Source organism: Condylostylus longicornis, unplaced genomic scaffold (genome assembly GCF_029603195.1).
Source record: "Condylostylus longicornis isolate FDR11 unplaced genomic scaffold, ASM2960319v2 ptg000286l, whole genome shotgun sequence".
In the NCBI taxonomy this organism is placed as follows: Eukaryota; Metazoa; Arthropoda; class Insecta; order Diptera; family Dolichopodidae; genus Condylostylus; species Condylostylus longicornis.
In genome coordinates this window covers 137,066-156,596 of record NW_026578250.1, presented here as the reverse complement: position 1 = coordinate 156,596, position 19,531 = coordinate 137,066, and the positions used below count along the sequence as shown (strand labels likewise).

The 19,531-nt window shown below is 25.0% G+C and overlaps 1 protein-coding gene across 1 annotated transcript; it reads right to left on the bottom strand.

Annotated features, from left to right (window-relative positions):
* Positions 1-5,951: 5,951 nt before the first annotated feature.
* LOC129616763 (inhibin beta A chain) lies at positions 5,952-19,126 on the bottom strand. Its single transcript, XM_055532333.1, has 4 exons — positions 18,796-19,126; positions 9,814-10,053; positions 7,781-8,163; positions 5,952-6,706 (listed from the first exon to the last, which is right to left on the bottom strand). The coding sequence occupies exons 1-4, from the start codon at positions 19,076-19,078 to the stop codon at positions 6,551-6,553; spliced, it is 1,062 nt and encodes a 353-aa protein (XP_055388308.1). The 5' UTR covers positions 19,079-19,126; the 3' UTR covers positions 5,952-6,550.
* Positions 19,127-19,531: the final 405 nt, after the last annotated feature.

Sequence of the window (19,531 nt, the reverse complement as noted above, 5' to 3'; positions counted from 1 at the left end):
ACTTAAATGCGGTCTAGTTTGAAATTTAATGCAAATTTCAATTTTGTTTATTTCAAATTTTAGATTAGGTTTTTTTGTTGCTAGTCTGTTTTATATTATTTTTTCCAGGTCCCTTTTAGGAGGAGTATAGGACTAGTGCATGATATTATGCCCTAGTTTCATAACGTCATAGAGTTTTAATTAGGTAGGTGACTAGCCTGCCGTATTTTTTTTCTTTATAATAAATATTTAAGTTAAGTTAACATTTACATACTGTTTATTTTTTAAGTTTTTTAATATTGAATATTATGAATATATGAAAATTACTTGTATAATATATTTATTAATATTGTATATTAAGTTATATTATTGAATATAATTTTTTTTATATTGACCAGACCGGGGTTTGAACCCGAGACCCTTCGGTTAAAGAACCGATGCCATAACCACTGCATCAATGGTCAGCTGTATATGAACATGAAGTCTGAAAAGCTTTCAGGATATGTGTAAATCTCGAAGTATATGCAAAAATGATAATATAATGTTCAATATTTTACAACTGAAAAACAATCTCATAGGAGGAATCTTAATATTAAATCTTTAATATTGAAAGCATTATACACAATTTTTTTTTTTTGTTTTAAATTAAAACTACTTCGGATAACATAATTTTACTAGCACTGGATATTTTTTAAGCAAAATGAGTTTATTTCATATAAAATACCATACGTACGATATTTAAAATAAACTTTTTTTTCTTATATAATTACAGTTTTCCTTGAAATTATGAAATATAAATAGAAATTAAAATATAGAAATTATGAGGTAAATTATGTGGTCTAATTTTTTAATGTGAATTGTTTTGTTAATATTTCCCTTTACAGAGCGAAAATTTGGTCAACAAAGAAGTACAATATAAAGACGGTGATGTGATAGTTGTGATAGACGGTGATGATATGAATAAAATGTTAGTTCGAATGATTTATAAAATATATTGTTTTAGAATTTCATTTATTTATGCCAAAGAATGCCCTAGAGATAAATTCCATAGTATGCTTTACAGTTTATAAAATTTATTAAATATATCTTAAATTCATTTTTCCTTTTTTTGATGAAATAAGTTTGTGAAGCTCAATTAATAAATGCGGAAGTATACGACAATATATGTATGTGCCAAAATATTAATCAAAATTTGTTAAAAAATATTTAGCTGTTTTGTATCTTAAATTCACTAATGCAACATTGCATTTGAATTGCAACAACGTCCCACAAGGATAAATGTTTTGCTAATATCATCGTCATCAACAAAAAGTTGATATATACTAAATATCACAAATATATACATACAAAATAAAGTACAAAATAACAAAAAAAAATATTCAGTTCAAGGGCATCTTTGTGTAATACAGAAATACATATATGTAATTTCTATTTATAAAATAAATTTATTCAAAGAGAAAATAAAATTAATGTGTTTTGCTTAAATTTGTTTTTTTTTACAGATATTTCAAATAAAAATAGATTTTAAAATATTTTTTAGCTTTTACTTTAAAAAAATATTTTAAATTTCCTTTCTTAAAAGTTATACATATTTTATGACAGAGGCCAAATAAATAAATAAAATAAATACGCTCCAACTACTGGAAACTTTGACAATGCTTGGAGCAAAGAAAGAGAAAACTGACAAAAATTTACTTCATTATTTTTTCAAGGCGGTCCTTCCTTTAATATATCCCTCGATGTTCAATGAAAACGAAAATTACAACGTAATCAGCTGGTGTCGGCGAAACAACACTCAATGGGAACCACGAAATTCAAAGATCAGTTCAATATAAGCAAAGAATATGTTAGTGATCACTGATTTCACAGTATGGCTTCCAATATTTCTTGCTACTTTTTTAAAATTAATTAAGTGAAAAAAAATCTATTTTTAATAACAATTATTCGTTACACAAAGCATAATAGCCGTATCAACAACTTATTTTTATTAATTTGCAAATAAACATAAACTCATTAATATATTTATTTATTTCATTGGGCGTCGAAGAATACTTTTTAAAACAATGGATTAGAAAACCTCGACGCTCAATGAGAATGATGACGACAACAGCTCCACATTACATGAAATTTTAATTTAGTTGTTGTAGGTGTAAATTTGAAGAGCGGAACTTAGTGGAACTGGAACATATTTGATTGTTAAGCTGTTTGTCAATTTCTAGATAAACAAAAACAGATATGACATTTTGTATAAACAAATATATCAAATGACTGTATTTAAATTAAATGAATGAGTTTGTTAATATGCAAATTTGCTAATTAATAAAAACAAGTTGTTGAAACAGGTTTTTTGTTCTGTGTAACGAATAATTGTTATTAACAATAAATTTTTTTTTTACTTTGATTGATTTTATAAAAGGAGCAAAGTAAATATTGGAGGCAGCAAAGCAATAAGTCATATTGTGAAATCACTGTACACCAACCTATTTTTTGCTTATTTTCAACCAAAATATATCTAGCTAAGAAGTAGTTCGACTCGTTCCATTCCATTATTTTTCGTTTGCTTGTCACTTCCAAAATCTTAAAATATTCCATTTTTCTTGAAAAAAAGATGGTAATAAGAGTTATGTAGGTAAGAAAAAAACAAAATATTGTAAACAAACAAATGTATCAAAAATATCGAACTGAAATAAAATAAAATTAAATTAGATAAAAATTTTATTTTTATTTTGATATCAACAAAATGTATTTTTCATATTTTATTTTTTATTTCATAAAAGATAGGTAAAAATATTTGAATGTATGAAAGTAATAATTATAAATTTAAAATTTCATACTTTGTTATACGGTACAAACCTTTTCAAGGTAGATACACAATATGATGTAGTAATATGTACATATGTAACCCGTTTGTATGACTGCTAAAAGTTTAATATAGATATAACGTTTATATAGATTAATAAACATAAGTCTATATAAACGTTACCTGATCTGAAGCCGGCTTCACTCAAGTCGCTTACTTGACTTGAAATACTAATAATGATTTAAAATTTAATAGCTACAGTGGAATCCGCTTATAGTCACTACTGTTTATAGTCATAATTCGGTTACAGTCAACAATTTCGTTGTCAACATCTTTTTTATTATATTTTCATGTATTTTCATTTGTTTATAGTCACAAACGTTTATAGTCACATACGGTTATTGGATCGTATTTTTTGTGAACCATATTGCTTAATTCATATATTTGACGTCGCTTATAGTCACATACTCCGAACGCCTTTTTTTCTTAAAGCGGTAAGTAGTTTTACTACCTACTTTACGGCAAATAGTTTAATTACAATATTTGTTGTCGAATTTGTAGTGGCAAATATTGTAACTTAAATATTTTTTTCTGTCACTTTTGTGTATGTACATACATAGGTACATTATTTCCACAACAAAAATTTGTCATTAATTTAATTTGTAATTCAAAAAGACGATTTTTATTTATGTACATAATCATATAAGTACTTAATTTAAAATTAAATTAAAAAAAAATAATAAAGTTTTGAGTTTTATTTATAAATTTTTTTTTTTCCACTGACGCTTATAGGCATATGATGCTTATAGTCACACATTTTTATGAAATTTTTTGTGTGACTATAAGCGGACTCCACTGTAAACGTCGTTTTCGGGCTTTTAAGCTAACATAGTAAAAACGCAGCTTCAGTTTCGAGCTGATTTCACGTCAAGCCGCAATGTAGACGAGGTATAGAAATTAAGCAATTTGTAAAACAAATGCGTATTACCGATACGTGTGTATGTATGTATATTTGTAAGAAATAATTGTTTTAAATTTTTAAAGACAAAATTGAAATAAAAATAAAAAATTCATAGTTTATATTACAATAAATGTAATGAAAATTACTAATTAAAAATTAAATTTTTTTTTTAATATTATTTGTCTTTTTCAAATTATATACATATAAATTATAATTTTTTTTTTATAGTCAAATTTTCTTTTTAAATCGATTTGATATCCTATTTGCCAGTAAATATACCATAGCTGACTATCGGACAGACTATGACTTTAAGTTGGCGTATTATCATATTTATTTATATAAAAATTCAGTACAGTGTTTTCTATTATATTTAAGATTCCAAACTACTATTGAAGTTGTATAGCAGCCACCACAAGGAGTCAAGAAATTTCAAGATTTATCACACACATCAGCCCTAATAATACACTTGTTTTTACTAAATTTTTATGTTATAGCTCCAATAATTTCTGAGAAAATGCCAAAGTACCTTTTGGAGTTGTATGGCAGCTATCACAAGTGCTCATGATATCTCACATTATCATATTCTGCAAAATTTCAGTACTATAAGTTGAACAGTTTTTAAGATATAGCCAAATAATTTTTCAAGTTGTATGGAAGGTACCAGAAGGACTGAAGAAATATCAATGACTTTTACCAAACACAATGGCCGTAATAATATATTCACTTGTCGAATTTTGTTTGAACATACGTTCGTACGGGTTTAAACAGGGCCAAAAAGGGTCAAATTCAATTAGTTTCAATTATGTACACAATATTTGAAATGCCTTTTAATTTTTTAAAAAATCTTTTACGTAATTAGCACAGCTGTGGATAGTAAACGATTTCTGAGTTTGATTTTTATAATATTATTGTGCGAAATAACTGTTGCTATAGAAAAAAACTAATACACTCTTAATAATCTAATTCAATTTTAGGAATATAATTTTTTTTAACTCATGCTTACATTTAAAAACCTGAAAAATTCCGGAAAGGACTATTTTTGCTATCTCAAAAGCTCGTCGAATATAGGCAGATACGCTACTAGTTATTTGCAGCCTAAATGTCAATAATATTGCCTTCGAAAATTGATAAAACACAGATAAATGATTCCCCGAAATAGCTTTTTCTGAGTTTATGTAAAGCATGCACTGAGATTTAAAAATAAAACTTTTGTAAGATAACGCTAATATTGTTTCTATTTTACTGCATATTATAAATTACATTCATAATTTTTAATAATATAAAGCTGAGTTTACTGTTTTCGAGTATGATGTGATATCTTGCAGCTCTTGAAAAAAGGGACTAAAAGCTTTGTGAAAGTGCTTCAAGTTAAATTATTTTAACATAATTTTATTTAACTCATGCTTACATTTAAAAACCTGAAAAATTCCGGAAAGGGCTATTTTTGCTATCTCAAAAGCTCGTCGAATATAGGCAGATACGCTAATAGTTATTTGCATCCTAAATGTCAATAATATTGCCTTCGAAAATTGATAAAACACAGATAAATGATTCCCCGAAATAGCTTTTTCTGAGTTTATGTAAAGCATGCACTGAGATTTAAAAATAAAACTTTTGTAAGATCACGCTAATATTGTTACTATTTTACTGCATATTATAAATTACATTCATAATTTTTAATAATATAATGCTGAGTTTACTGTTTTCGAGTATGATGTGATATCTTGCAGCTCTTGAAATAGGGACTAAAAACTTTGTGAAAGTGCTTCAAGTTAAAAAACGGGCTAAAAAGAGTACAATAAGGGTAAATATTCCAATTGTTGTTAGATACATTAGACGTTATTCCTATAATAAATTAATAATTAAGTATACATAAAGGTACATGTTATGTAGACGCATACTATGTATGTATGTATGTATTAATATTATAATTATATATATATATTAATATTATGCAAAAACTTTGAAAAAAAGAACTATTTATTATAAAAATAAATTAAAACACATTAATTTATTTATTACTATAACTATATTCTTATATATTTAAACTTTAAAATAATTTCAATATATAGTATTCAAAATATTTTATTTATTAATTCAAAATATGAAAATAAAAACAAAATATAAGGTTTTTTAATAATGACAAAAACAATTAATACAAAAAGAAAAAATAAATAAATAAAAAAATTTTGTACCTGTTTACTTTTTGTATTATTTAAAATTTCAATTTAGAATTAAAGGAAACAAAAAAAAACAGCACATAGAGCTAGAATTTTTAATTATACTTAATCTTTTACAACATTCACTTTCGAAATTGCAGTAACCCATTTTTTCACATATATATATGTGAAGCACAAACTGTATAAATGCTAACTTAAATGGACGTAGTATGCGGCATGCAGTTTGCAAAAAAAATTGATTTCATCTATTTAAATGTATACTGTCGAAATACGTTTGCGCTAATTGTACTGGGCTCGAATTTTTAATTCCAAGCGTGCGGTGGTGAAATTAAGAAGGAAATTTAATTGCGCTTGGCATTTGGTACAAATCTCTACCATATTTTCCAGCAATAATTGTATAATGTGTAAACAGTAATTGCTGCATTCAATTAGGTTTAGCACTAAGTTGTAATTACTGAATTTTGTAGCAAAATATAGATTGAACTATGCTTTTCGAGAGGAATTTTTTATTTAATTTTTAATGTCATAATTTATTTCTAGCTGGGTTATAATTTATTTCTAGCTACTATGTTTACATTTTATATAATATTGTCATAGATTTTAGTATGAATATATGGTAAATTAATAGAATTACATACATCCACACGATTCTACTATCATATTTGGTAAAAATTTTTGTGTTATCGTATTATTACTATCCCGAAATAGTAATTCCAATTGTGAAAATTGTTTAGCTGTACAACATGGTATTAGTTCTAGTGGTCGATCAAATTTATCTTTTAATGTCTGAAATGGAAATCAAGTTAATATGTATTAATCATGTTTGTATTCGAGTATATCAATGAAATAAGAATATTATAAAAATTCTCTGATTTCAAAATTCTATATCTATATATAATACAGAATTCAGTTCATTAGTTGTAATTTATAACTTCTATATGCAGAGCGTTTCGCATAAGGTGGCAAATAATTTCAGAAATGACTCTAATCAATTTCCAGCAAAAAGCTGTATCGGTTGAAAAAAGGGTTACCAGATCTTTTCTACATATAATTAAATGCTTATAATTCCGGAACAATGTGACATAGAGTGATCATCGGGGACAGGTTTCACAGGCAATTAATCAGGCAGGTTTCACAGCTCTTTATTTTTCGGTCTACAGTGAATTTGATTTGAACCATAGTGTTCGAGATAAAACTTGTAAAAGTCAGAATTTTTGGCTTTTTTTTAAATTTTTTTTAAATAACTTGAAATTTCTTGAAAATTTGTATTATTTTTTGGTTTTTTCGATGCGCTACTATGAGAGCTAAAAGTAAATCATATAATATTCTCCTCTATCTCTCATAGTTTTGCCAGTAAATTGTGTTAAATGTGTTTAAAAGACTTGCGAAAAAATGCGTATTTTATACATTTATACATATTTCGAGAAATTTCGAGTTTAAAAAAAAAATTAAAAAAAAAAAAATTTTGATTTTGACGAGTTTAACCTCGAAAACTATGGTTCAAATCAAATTGACTGTAGGACCGAAAATAAATAGCACTCAAGCGCCTGAGAAATTAGCCCCCGATAATTATTCTATGTTAAATGGTTTTGAAGCATATAAGCATTTATTTATATGCAACAAAAATCTGCTACCTTATTTACCACAGGCTGTAGCTCTTACACAAGTATTTCTGTACCCATCCCCCACCGAATTTTTTGCTGGAAATTGATCAGAGAATCCCTGAAATGATTTGCCACTTTATGCAACACATCTTGTATAATATAGCATTACACTGTTATATAGTAATTTTGAAATCACGAATTGTCTTTAATGTAAAAATTATTATATAAGCGTCATATTCTGATTTATATAAATTACCTTAATTATTAATGAATGATGATTATTACTCGATGCAATACTTGCTATTGAATTACATGATCCACGACAAAAATATGCATTATAACCAGTTGGTGATATTATCCAATCACCCCAACCAATTTCTTTGAATGATATATATAACTTTTCACGACAACATTCTTTAACATCAGCACTACAATTAACACTACGTTTTTGACGTGATCTTTGTCTTCTATATTGCGTATCAATTACAATAAATGGTTGATATTCTTTTTCTAATGCAATTATACCATCTTTTGTATCTAATTCGCATGAGTTACATGTTATATGTATTAAATGACTTAATTCATGAGTACCAACCCATTTTTTAATTGGCCATGCTATGTCAATTTTAATCCACCCTTCTGTTATTTAAAATAAATAAAATAAAATAAAAGTTATTTTGTTTTATAAACACATTAAATAATTTTTTTTAAATCAAATCTTATTAGTTAATATAGTTTAAAAGAAGGCAATTTTACAAAATATTGTTATTTAAATTTTTGAAAATTTATTTAAAAATACATCATGTGCATATATGATATTCTTATCATATGCATATATCAAAGTCTTATTTGATATTGTGAATTAATTGAAATTCATAAAGTGTTTTTGCTTTGTTAAAGATCTTTTGATTTAATAGATATGCCTTTTTTTTCAATCAGATATTTCGAAATTCACAATAATTTGTAAAACAAATTGAAAATGAGTGCATAATTTTAGGCGAGAACATGAAATGCTTTTTTTTTTTTCCTTCTTCACTCCTAGGAGGAGTATAGGGCTAGTGCATGATATCTATGATGCTCTAGTTTCTATAGTCATAGAGAGTTAGCTAGGTAGGTGACTAGTCTACCGTAGTTTTTTTTTTTTATTTATATTAAATAAATATAAGGGCCGGTGCCATAACCATTGCACCAATGGTCAGATGAACATGAAATGCTTATTATAAACATATTAATTAAGAAATTATAATTTCAATTTTAATCTAAAAAATATTTTATAAATTTGTAATTTTAAATTAAATTTTCTTTTTAGTATTTTAAATTTACTAAATAGAAAATTCCTATATGAAAGCTCATTTCATTTTTATTTTTTCGATTTCTATTGTATTTTTTAATCAATAGATTGTCGGTCTGGCGGTCCTGTCCGTGTCTGTCTGTACACGCGTGTATTCCAGGTTCGGCTAAATCGATTTTCATGAAGTTTTATATGTGAGTTTGTTTTGTTAACTAAAAGCTTACTTACGTCCTAAAAATTGGAAGGAAGTATTTAACAGGCATTTTTATAATATTCAATAAACATTGCAATAGACAATACACATTGCGCAAGGAATACACATGTAAGTAAATGTTTCAATTAATTTTAGGTATCACCGTGAAAAATTTCACCCTCCCCTGACGATCGTGCCTACAGGGCCGACTCTGACGATAAGAATCAGCTGCAAGCCGACCTTTCTGGGATACACAAAATCGTAAAACGTTGCAACAAGAAAAACAACAAAAATAAGAATTTCATATTTTATAATCATAAAAATAAAACCATAAATAAACATTTTCTGAAATATTCGGTAGGATTTTTATATTTTGTTTTTATTTTTGTTTTTTCATTGCTTTTATAATAAAATGATCATGCAAATAAAGCGTGATTCTTAAAAAAGTAAAAAAAAAAATTTTAAACATTTTTTACTGAAACAAAAGAAAAAGATGAAGGAAAAAAAGAAAAAGAATAATAACAAAAAAAAAATTGTAGGTACATTATGAAAATAACAGCCCAATTTTATATACCACTTAGTTATACTTTTCTACTTTGAATTTCGCCTGAATATATGTAATCCTTTAATTTTCAGTTTTCATTGCTAAACTAATTGCATATACTTTAAAAATTTTTATTGCAGAAATTATAAATATTGATTCTCACTTAAAAAAGTAAAAGAAAAATATAGTAGAAAACAAAACAAAAATAATTTAATCGAAACTTTATATTAATTAATAATTAATTAAAAAAAAATTACTTACCAACAATATCAACAGATTTTATAGCAATTGGTTTAACTTTTGGTAAATATCTTGAGCTCATTTGCCTTTCAAATTCTGATACAACAAGTGTTTGCTTCATTTCATCATTATTATTTTTTGGCTTAATATAAACCCATAAAACAGCTTGATTAACATCCATATTATCTGTATCAACATCATCAATTTTAAATAAAAAACAAATTGCAGGATTTTTATTTATAAACGCACATTCCTTGTATTCTATTAAAAAAAATAAGAAAAGTAGAAAAAATTTTAATTATTTGTTTTCAAAAATTTTTACACGTTTTATTTATAATACGAGTATGTAGTTCTTTTTTTTTTTGTAATTTTTTTTCTTGAATTGCCTTAAAATGCAATAACATCGTTGTATAAAATTCAATTTTAATAATATTACAATAAATAATATTTTAATAATTTAATTATACTAATCAATACGATAGGCTCTGAATCAGGGTGGTTATAAAATTTTTTATATTTGCGAAGTATCAGAAAATTTTAGTTATCGTATACATGACCGATTTAAACAATGTAAATTTTCTTTTGTGTATATTAATCTATTTTGATACTAGTTACCCCTATATAAACTTTCTTATTTGTTTGAATTTTTTTTTTAAATGCAAATATCATAATTTTTCTATTCTCAGGATTATAGGTGCATATACGAGTATCATAGACAATTTTGAATAAATTCAAAAAATGCTGCTTTCCTCGCATAGTGCAAACATATTCAGCTTATAATTAAGGAGTAACAAGCACAAACGATATAAGTCTATTTAAGTGATTTCGAGATAAATCAATTTAAAACTTTTAAATAAATTTTGAAAAAAGTTATAAAGTTATTTGATCTAATTTTTTTTAACAAAAGATAATTAAAACGAGAAAAAATAGAGTTGACCATGTCAACTCTGTGATACCCGTATGAATTTGTTATCCTATGCGCGTATAATCTAAGTTGCCGTATAACCATATTAATTTATGTAAAATTTTCGGTACTGTAGATTTAACCGTTTTAAACATATAGCACAATAACTTTTCAAGTTGTATGGGAGCTACCACAAAGAGTCAAACAATTTCAATGACTTTTACCAAACACAATGGCTCTAATAATATATTCGTTTGTGCGAAATTTAAATACTATAGCTTCCATAATTTCTGGAACATAACCAAATAAATTTTGAAGTTGTATGGCAGCTACCCGAACCAGTACCTCGATCATATCCAATTTAAATAGGGTTCTGGCATTTACTATAATAAATCATTTGTGAAAATTTGATGAACTTATTAACAATTTGTTGGGACGGACTGACGGACGGATAGACAAAGCTATGTCGACTCAAAATTCGACACTGATCAAAAACACATAATTGAGTCTATATCTCAGACCATTATTTCTTAGCATTACAAACGGTAGGTCAAATTTAGTATACCCTTCGAATATATGTTCGTACTAGTATAAAAACAGGCGATTAGTGCATAATCTGATAGCAGCTTTATGATTATGAACAATTAGAGTTAGGCAATTCTACCGAATTTATAAAAACTAACTTTTAAAGCTTATCTCGACTGTGAAAAATTACTTTTGCATTTTCATCATATTGACTTCGGTTTCCACAGTAAGCTCTATTAATGCTTGTTTATTTCCTATAGTACCTGTTTCACTGATTTCTTTGTTTTAAAACACTTTGAATTCGTTATGTTAGTTTCAAATTTATTGCATTACTTTTAACGTCAGCTACAATTATTCCAGCTCTTCTATTAAGTTCCGAAATTTTTAACGTATATTTATTGATTGTGGATAAATTTTACGCTGTATAATTTTTACGTTATTTAAAATGTCCAACATTAACATGTTTAAAAACAATAATAAATAAATCTCGAAAAAAATTTGATCTCACGGAAATGAGTAATAAAAAGCGTAACAAAATATTGTTATTACTGAATGTATCAATACTATTTTTTAATAACATTCGCCTTATAAGAGTATATACTTAAACAACACTTTTCTTTGTGTTACAATAATTAGAACCCAAACTCTTGCCAAATATAAAAATTTATTGAAGAAGTTACTGACGAACTTTTATTATAATTCGGACGGCACAAAATAAAATTTCAATAAGAGTCAAATTCACATTTTTCTAGGTATGCTAACTAAAAGCTTATTAATGTCCTTAAAATGGTAAAGAAGTGTTAAATAAACATTGCATTCGGTTATGAGCTGATCACATCAGATTTTTGTGAGTTTTTTTTTAAAATATACATGTAGCAAACATAGGTCAATGAACATTAATATACGAATACAATTCATCTTGTGAGTTGTAATTGCTGAATTATGTAGAAAATACAGTACTGGACTGCATTTTTGAAGTCAAGAAATTTGTCGAAAATTTTATCGAACTAAAATATTTGTACGCCATATTGTTTTGTTTTAGTTTTTTATATTTGTATAATTAATTTTTTGTTTCATTAAATATTTATAACTGCTTTTTTGATTAATGCTATAAAAATATAAAAGATGTTTTTCATAAATAATTCAAATTTTTTTTTTTGTGTTTTAAAATTATAATTTTCATGGATTTTAGAAAAGATCAATGATTTATTCATTATTTAATTTTTTTATTTCCTTATTTATATTCTTTCAATTATAATTTTTTTAATAATAATTTCTTATATGAATAATGATTACAAATACCTATATATTGATTGTCTCATAATGTGAAAATTTCGTTAGAACAAAATATAAGCTTAATAAGATGAGAAAAAAAAATTTGAAATATATGTATATAAGCGTTTCCCGAAACAACATTATTTATTATTTTACTTTTTTTTTGATATTTATAATAAAAAAGCGGAATTAATCATACATGAATTACGGTTAATTGCGCATTAAATATATATGCGAAACCACTGAAAAGGGACTGTGTTTTTTTATACATGCTAATTTTGAAATTACCATGATACAGAACTAATATACAAATCAGCTTATGAGTAGTAATAGTGCAATTGTATAACAGAATATAGTGTTAATGTTTTTCTGAAGTAACAGATCCATACGTACTTAAATACAATTTATTAATACAATAAATGTTAAATTTATTGTCTTATTTAATCTTAAATTATATAATTATATAAATTTTTACCTAATTATATATATATATGTATATATATATATATATATATAGGTATTTATATATATGAATATATAAATATATATACATATATACACATTATTTATAATTAAAAATTATACTTAAAATCAAAATATGGAAGTAATTTAAAAAAACCAATATGACAAAAAATTCGAATGAGTTATCGCTCTCTTATAAAACTTTATTTTTTTTGTGTGTTCCACCATTAATCATAATTAAAATATTTTTCGGAATTGAGATATTTTTTTTATTTTAAATTTTTTCTACAAAATAATAATGATTATTTTTTTTATTTATTGTTTTTTTATTTATTTAAAAAATTTTTGAAAACATTGAAAAAACAAAACTGATTATTGATCAGGATCTAAAATTTTGTTTTCTTTCACATTACTATATTTGTATATATATTTTGTTGCTATACTTTGATTCAAAATTAAAAAAAACTCATTTTACACGATGAAAAAAAGGTCAATACAAACACAAAATAGAAATTTTATATTATGTGGGTAAAAATACAAAGAAAATATAAATATATAATAAATAGAAAACAATCAAGGTAAAAACAGAAAAGGTGAAAGTCCTTAGATATAAAAATATTAAAAGTATTTTGACCTAAAAATTCCAGTAATACTATTATAAATATATAATTAAGCAATTATAACTCTTAAACCAAATTGTGTACAGATATAGTATTTTCTGAAAATTTTAAATATACTTTCATTATATTTTTATAATTAATAAAAATATAATAATAATAGAGAGAAAATATATTCAGAGATAATTGTCATTATTTATAGGGGTTTATAAAATTAAAATTTTATTAAATATAACAATATTAACTTAATAATAGTAATTTAATATAATATAATTAATAATCATATAGTGCCAGTTGAAACCACTGAACATGAATTTATTTTAATCTTATGTGATTTACAAATATAATCTAAGTTCCTGAATTACCTATCATGTTTTTGTTCAATGTAGCAAAATGTTTCGCATAAGATGACATATAATCTCAGATAATTCAATAGTACAAACACAACATTAACAAATATTTTTTAGTTTAGTATGTATAATAAGAAATTTCTATGAAATGTATGAAATTTCAAATACTTAGTGGCGCATAGAAAAAAAATACTAAAACAAATTTTCGTAAAATTTTGAGTATTTAAAAAAAAAAATCGAAAAAAAAACCGAAAATTTGGGCTTTGACGCGCTTTATATGGTAAACTGTGGCACAGATCAAATTTATTGCAAACAAAATAAAATCAAAAATAAAAAGCTTGTAAAACAATATAATTTGCACTTTATAAATTTGCCTGAAATAATGAAGTAAATAATTTGCCACTTTATGTGAAACACCCTGTATACGTTAATAAAGAAATATAATTCAAAAATTAATTTGCTAAATTCATTAAATTACATATAAAGGGTAGTTAAAAATATTAATCAGTTATACTATACTTAACTACTATTAAACTGAATTGTGTGTTAAAATATGTTTATTAGTTTTGTTAAATAATTTTTAGCACTTTTCCAAAAAATTTTTGAAAAAAGTGAAAAAAATTTATTTTGATGTTCAATATTCTTAATTATTGTATAAGTTCACATATATGTGTAAGGTATTCAACACATTAATGACCTATCAAACTTTTTTGCTAAAATTAGTTATTATAGCCTTAATAAAACTTGTTAATTATAATAAATGGAATAAAGAATCACTACTTGAAAATACAAAAACGGAACTTTTTTTGCACTCCTTTTTCACTCTGTGAAATAATTACTAATATTATACATAAGTATTTTGGTTTTTTAAAATTTGCTAAAAATCTAAACACATATTTCGACCAAAATTTATTTGAACTGTTAGTTTTACGAGTAGAGGCCACAAATGCGCTAAGCGTCTCATGTGATAATTAAGATTGCAACATATTCTCTATTCTATATAATTATTTTTTTGTGTTATTTGATTCGTTGATTTTAATTTTAAGCTATTTTTACCGACCGTATTGTGTAAACAATAGGTAGGTTATGTGATGGCAACAAATTTTGCATATCGAGTTTTCGGTGGGAACGTACTTCTCCATAGTAGGGAAGTGTAAATAAACTATTTTTAGCAACCTGTCGGTCTGTCGGTCTGTGTGTGCACGCGTGTATCACAAGTTCGGCTGAACCGATTTAGATGAAATTTTATATGTAAGTTTGTTTCCACCATGGCACGGATCGATCAACTTTTGGTATATATCAGGCCTCGGGAACTGCACTTTTTAGCGGGCCTGTTTTACATTTTTGAACATTTTGAAGAAAGTATTCAACCGATTTACTTGAAATTTTATATATCAGCTCAGCTCGACCGTCCGCAAAAATTCGTATGTTTTGGAAGAAATCAGGCATCGGCAACTAGACGTTTACTGCGGGCCAAATATACATTTTTGTGTATATAAAGAGAAATAATCAACCGATTTCATTGAAATTTAATATATGAATTCCTCATATTAAAGCAATGAACATATAACTTTTTTGGAAAGATCAGGGCTCGAAAACTGATTTGCGGGCCGATTTTACATTTTTCACCATATCCACAGAACAAATTGATGGAATTTCTTGAAATTTGATATTTGAGTTCTGGTTGTTACCCAAACTAACTGGCGAGCATTTCAGGGAATTCGGGTAGCACAAAGCGAAACTCTACTAAGAGCCAAATTTACATTTTTCTAAGTATGTTAACTATACTTACTAATGTCCTAAAAATTGGAAAGAAGTATTTAACAGACATTTTTATAATATTCTGTAACACTTTCATTTAACTAGACAATACACAATGCGGTCGGTTATGTGCTGACCACATCAGATTTTTTTTTTTTTAATTTGTAAATTTCATCAGGTGCGTGTATGTGTAAAATGTAATAAAAGTTTTAAGCATTCACTTTAAATAAAGAAAAACTTTTTAATATAAATATCGGTTTTGGACTTTAACTTTAAGTTATTAAAATAATCATAAATTTACTGAAGAAAAGAGGAGAAGAAGGGTAATACTGAGTGCTATTGAGAAGAAAAGTAACAGAAAATTGAATATCTATATTATATTATTTATTATTATATTAAATGAAATCTTAAAAGTTAAATATTTTTTTTGTTCTCTCATTGTTTTTTTAAATGCGGGTGGAACTTTATATTATTAATGAATTTAAAAAAAAAAAAAACAATTTTATTTTGTTTTCTTCAAAACTGCGATAACATTAAGCGCACTTAAAAAAAATTCATCTTGCAAATACTACAATAAATATATGTACACACATAATGTACAAAATACATACGCACACATATATATAGACACATATGAGCGAATACTATACCTAACAGAAGTTGCTGTATATTTAAACTTTTCTTAATTTGATATGTTTATATGTATATGTATATACTGCGTAATTAATGTAAAAGAAATTTGTATATTTTTAATAATAAAAATCAATAAAATATAATCGTTAAATAGAAATTAGTTGAAATAATTAAATATTAACGGTACGACAAAGTATGGAAAAGTCACACAAAATATGAATGTTTTTTCTAAATTGAAAAAAAAATACCGAATTCTATTTAAAACTCTCTTCAGCTCAGTAACGGATAACATTGATAAAGATCACCTCATACAAAAATTATGTCCTCACATCTATTTATTAACATCTATTTTGTTAATATCTTAACATATTGTATATTCAAACTGGATGAATATAATATTGAGTGTATATAGAATATGGTATATGAGTATTATTTCCTAACACTAAACATATTTAATTTATAGAAGTTGTACTATATTTTAAAATAAGTTGATAGCTAATAAAATACAATGAAACATTAAATCAACAGATTCCTTTTTTAAAACATTTTAATATTTCAATTAAAATTTTTGATTTTACACAAATAAAATAAAGACAAAAAATTTTTGAATTTACTTTTTATATAAAAATGATCAATGAATCAAAAAAACAAAGAATGAATTGTCAAAATATTTTTCATTTGTTCAAATTCTCAATTGAATACAAAAATATTTTTTTAAAACTTTCATTAACACAAACCACATTGTGGAATGCCATACACAGTACAGTTGAACATATATAAAAGGCAGATTATTCAGCACAAACATTGAGTAATAATTTCTGAGTGATTACTCTATTTAGAGAATTGTAATTAGAAATTTGCTAATGTTTTCAAACTGTTACATTTGAAAAGATTGAAACGTTCTTAAAGAGCATTATTTTTATGTAGATTTTTTTTGTACAATAAATCAGAAAACAAAAAGAACAAAAGAAACTAAATTTTATCTCTTTAATATTGCAGTCATTTTAATATTATTGTAATATAAATTTGCATAGGATATTATTTAATAAACGCAATAATTATAATATGACCAAATTAAATAAAGTTGCATCAAAGCAATGGTTTATTAAGTAGCTCTTTTCCTTGAACAAAAGAAAATACAATCTAGCTATTAACATCCTAATTAAAAACAATCTAGCTTTTACGGTAGTTAAGTTAAACAATTTCATTTGTATACTGAGATATTTCGAATATTGCATACGTTTTTTTTTTTTTTTTTTTTTTTTTCCTTTGTTCACTCCTAGAAGGAGCATAGGGCTAGTGCATGATTTCTCATACAATAGTTTCATAGCGTCATAGAGTTTAACTAGGTAGGTGACTAGCCTGCCGTAGTTTTTTTATTTATATAAATTATTTGAGGTTATTTATATTTACTGTTTATTTTTCTTAGTTTTTTTTAATATCGAATATTACGAATATTTGAAAATTACTTGTATAATATTTATTAGTATTGTATATTAAGTTATAATAATATTGAATATAATTTTTATAGTGACCTGACCGGGGTTTGAACCCGAGACCCTTCGGTTAAAGGACCGGTGCCATAACCACTGCACCAATGGTCAGATTGCATATGTTTAGGATGAAGTAAAAAAAATAAAAGTGAATGAATCGTTAACACAATACTCGAATTTAAGGATTAATTGCGTAAGTTAAGAAAAATAATTATATTTTTCAATGCCATGGAATTTACCACTACCTTTTTACATTTACAGAAATTTGGAAAAGCTTGCAGTTTCGGAATTATAATGTGCCAAAAATGGAAATTTTCTAAATTTCAAGAGACGACCACTTCAAAATGGGTGAAGGTGGAAAAAAATTTTCTTCTAACGAAATAAACTATTTACTTATATCTAAAAGCTGCTAAAAATTCAGACTCCTGTAACATTTATAGGTTTTTGAGGGGCTATAACTTTTAGAGGGAGAGAGTTAGGTTTACATTTTCTTCTAGGGAAATACGTTTGTAATAATAATCTATGTACGTGTAAAAATGAACTACCAAATGAATAACGTCGAAAAATGGAAAATATTTTGAAAATTTTTCATTAAATTTAAAATTTTTTAATCAAATTCACAACATAATTATATAGAATAGTTGCCAAGCTAAAAAAGTTCCCTAATTTCAATGTGTGCGGTATAGTATTAATATACAATTCAGTTTACGACTTGTAACAGTGTATTATAAATTGAACTGTGTATTAGAACAGCTTAAAATTAGAATCTAATATGTTCTAGATAATAAAAAATAATATAACTTTGATTGTGTAGATATGTAGGTACGACAGGCTAGTTAATCGATTTAGAAAGAGTTTTATGAATCATTTGAAAACTGAACTATAAACTCTATTTAATAATCATATTACAATAAAAATGAAAAAAAAACAATTCTTTTTGGTGCAAGTAAAAATAATATATTTAAAGCAAAAAAAACACTTACCACGTTCTAATATTATATATTTTTTACTAGTCCTTGCGTAATAATCATCAAGCTCTTCTTTTGATTTAACATTATTATATTCCATTTCGGTAATTGGTTGAGGTAAATAATCAACAGCTGTAACATGTGGTGGATTTTTTAAACGTAATTTTTTTAATATTTGACGTTTAACAAAATCAATACGTAATTCAGTTAATTGTTCTTGACTAACATGTATTTTATTATTTTCCGAACTACTACTACATTTTGGGCATTTAATATAGTTATTATTATTATTATACATATTATTATTATTATTATTGTTATTGTTATTATTATGATCATAGTTATTTATTATTAATTTATCATTAATAATTTTTTGGTTATTTGAATTGTCATCATAATCAATATTTTCATTTAAATTTATATTATAATAACCATTGTTATTATTATTATCATTATTATTATAAAAATCATTATTATAATCACTTATGTCATAATTATTATCATTGTTATAATTACTATTAAATTCTATATTATACTGATGATTTTCATTTATTTCACGTTGATGTTCATTTTTATAATTGTGATTATAATGATTTTTGTTTTGTGTTATATTTTCGTCATTTTTATCGTTTTTACTATCATTATTATTATTATCGCTATTGCTGTTATCTACATTATAATTATTATGAATTTCATTATTTTTATCATTGAATTTTTCAAGAATTTCTTTAATACGATCTCTTTCCTCTTC

Bases quoted from the DNA above. Each gene is read 5' to 3' on its own strand.
- LOC129616763 (XM_055532333.1), bottom strand. From the start codon at position 19,078: ATGTATAATAATAATAATAACTATATTAAATGCCCAAAATGTAGTAGT. The intron at 10,054-18,795 runs GTAAGTGTTTTT...TTTTTTTAATAG, and splicing joins ATATATAATATTAGAACGTG to AATACAAGGAATGTGCGTTT. The intron at 8,164-9,813 runs GTAAGTAATTTT...TTTAAATAACAG, and splicing joins AAAATCTGTTGATATTGTTG to AAGGGTGGATTAAAATTGAC.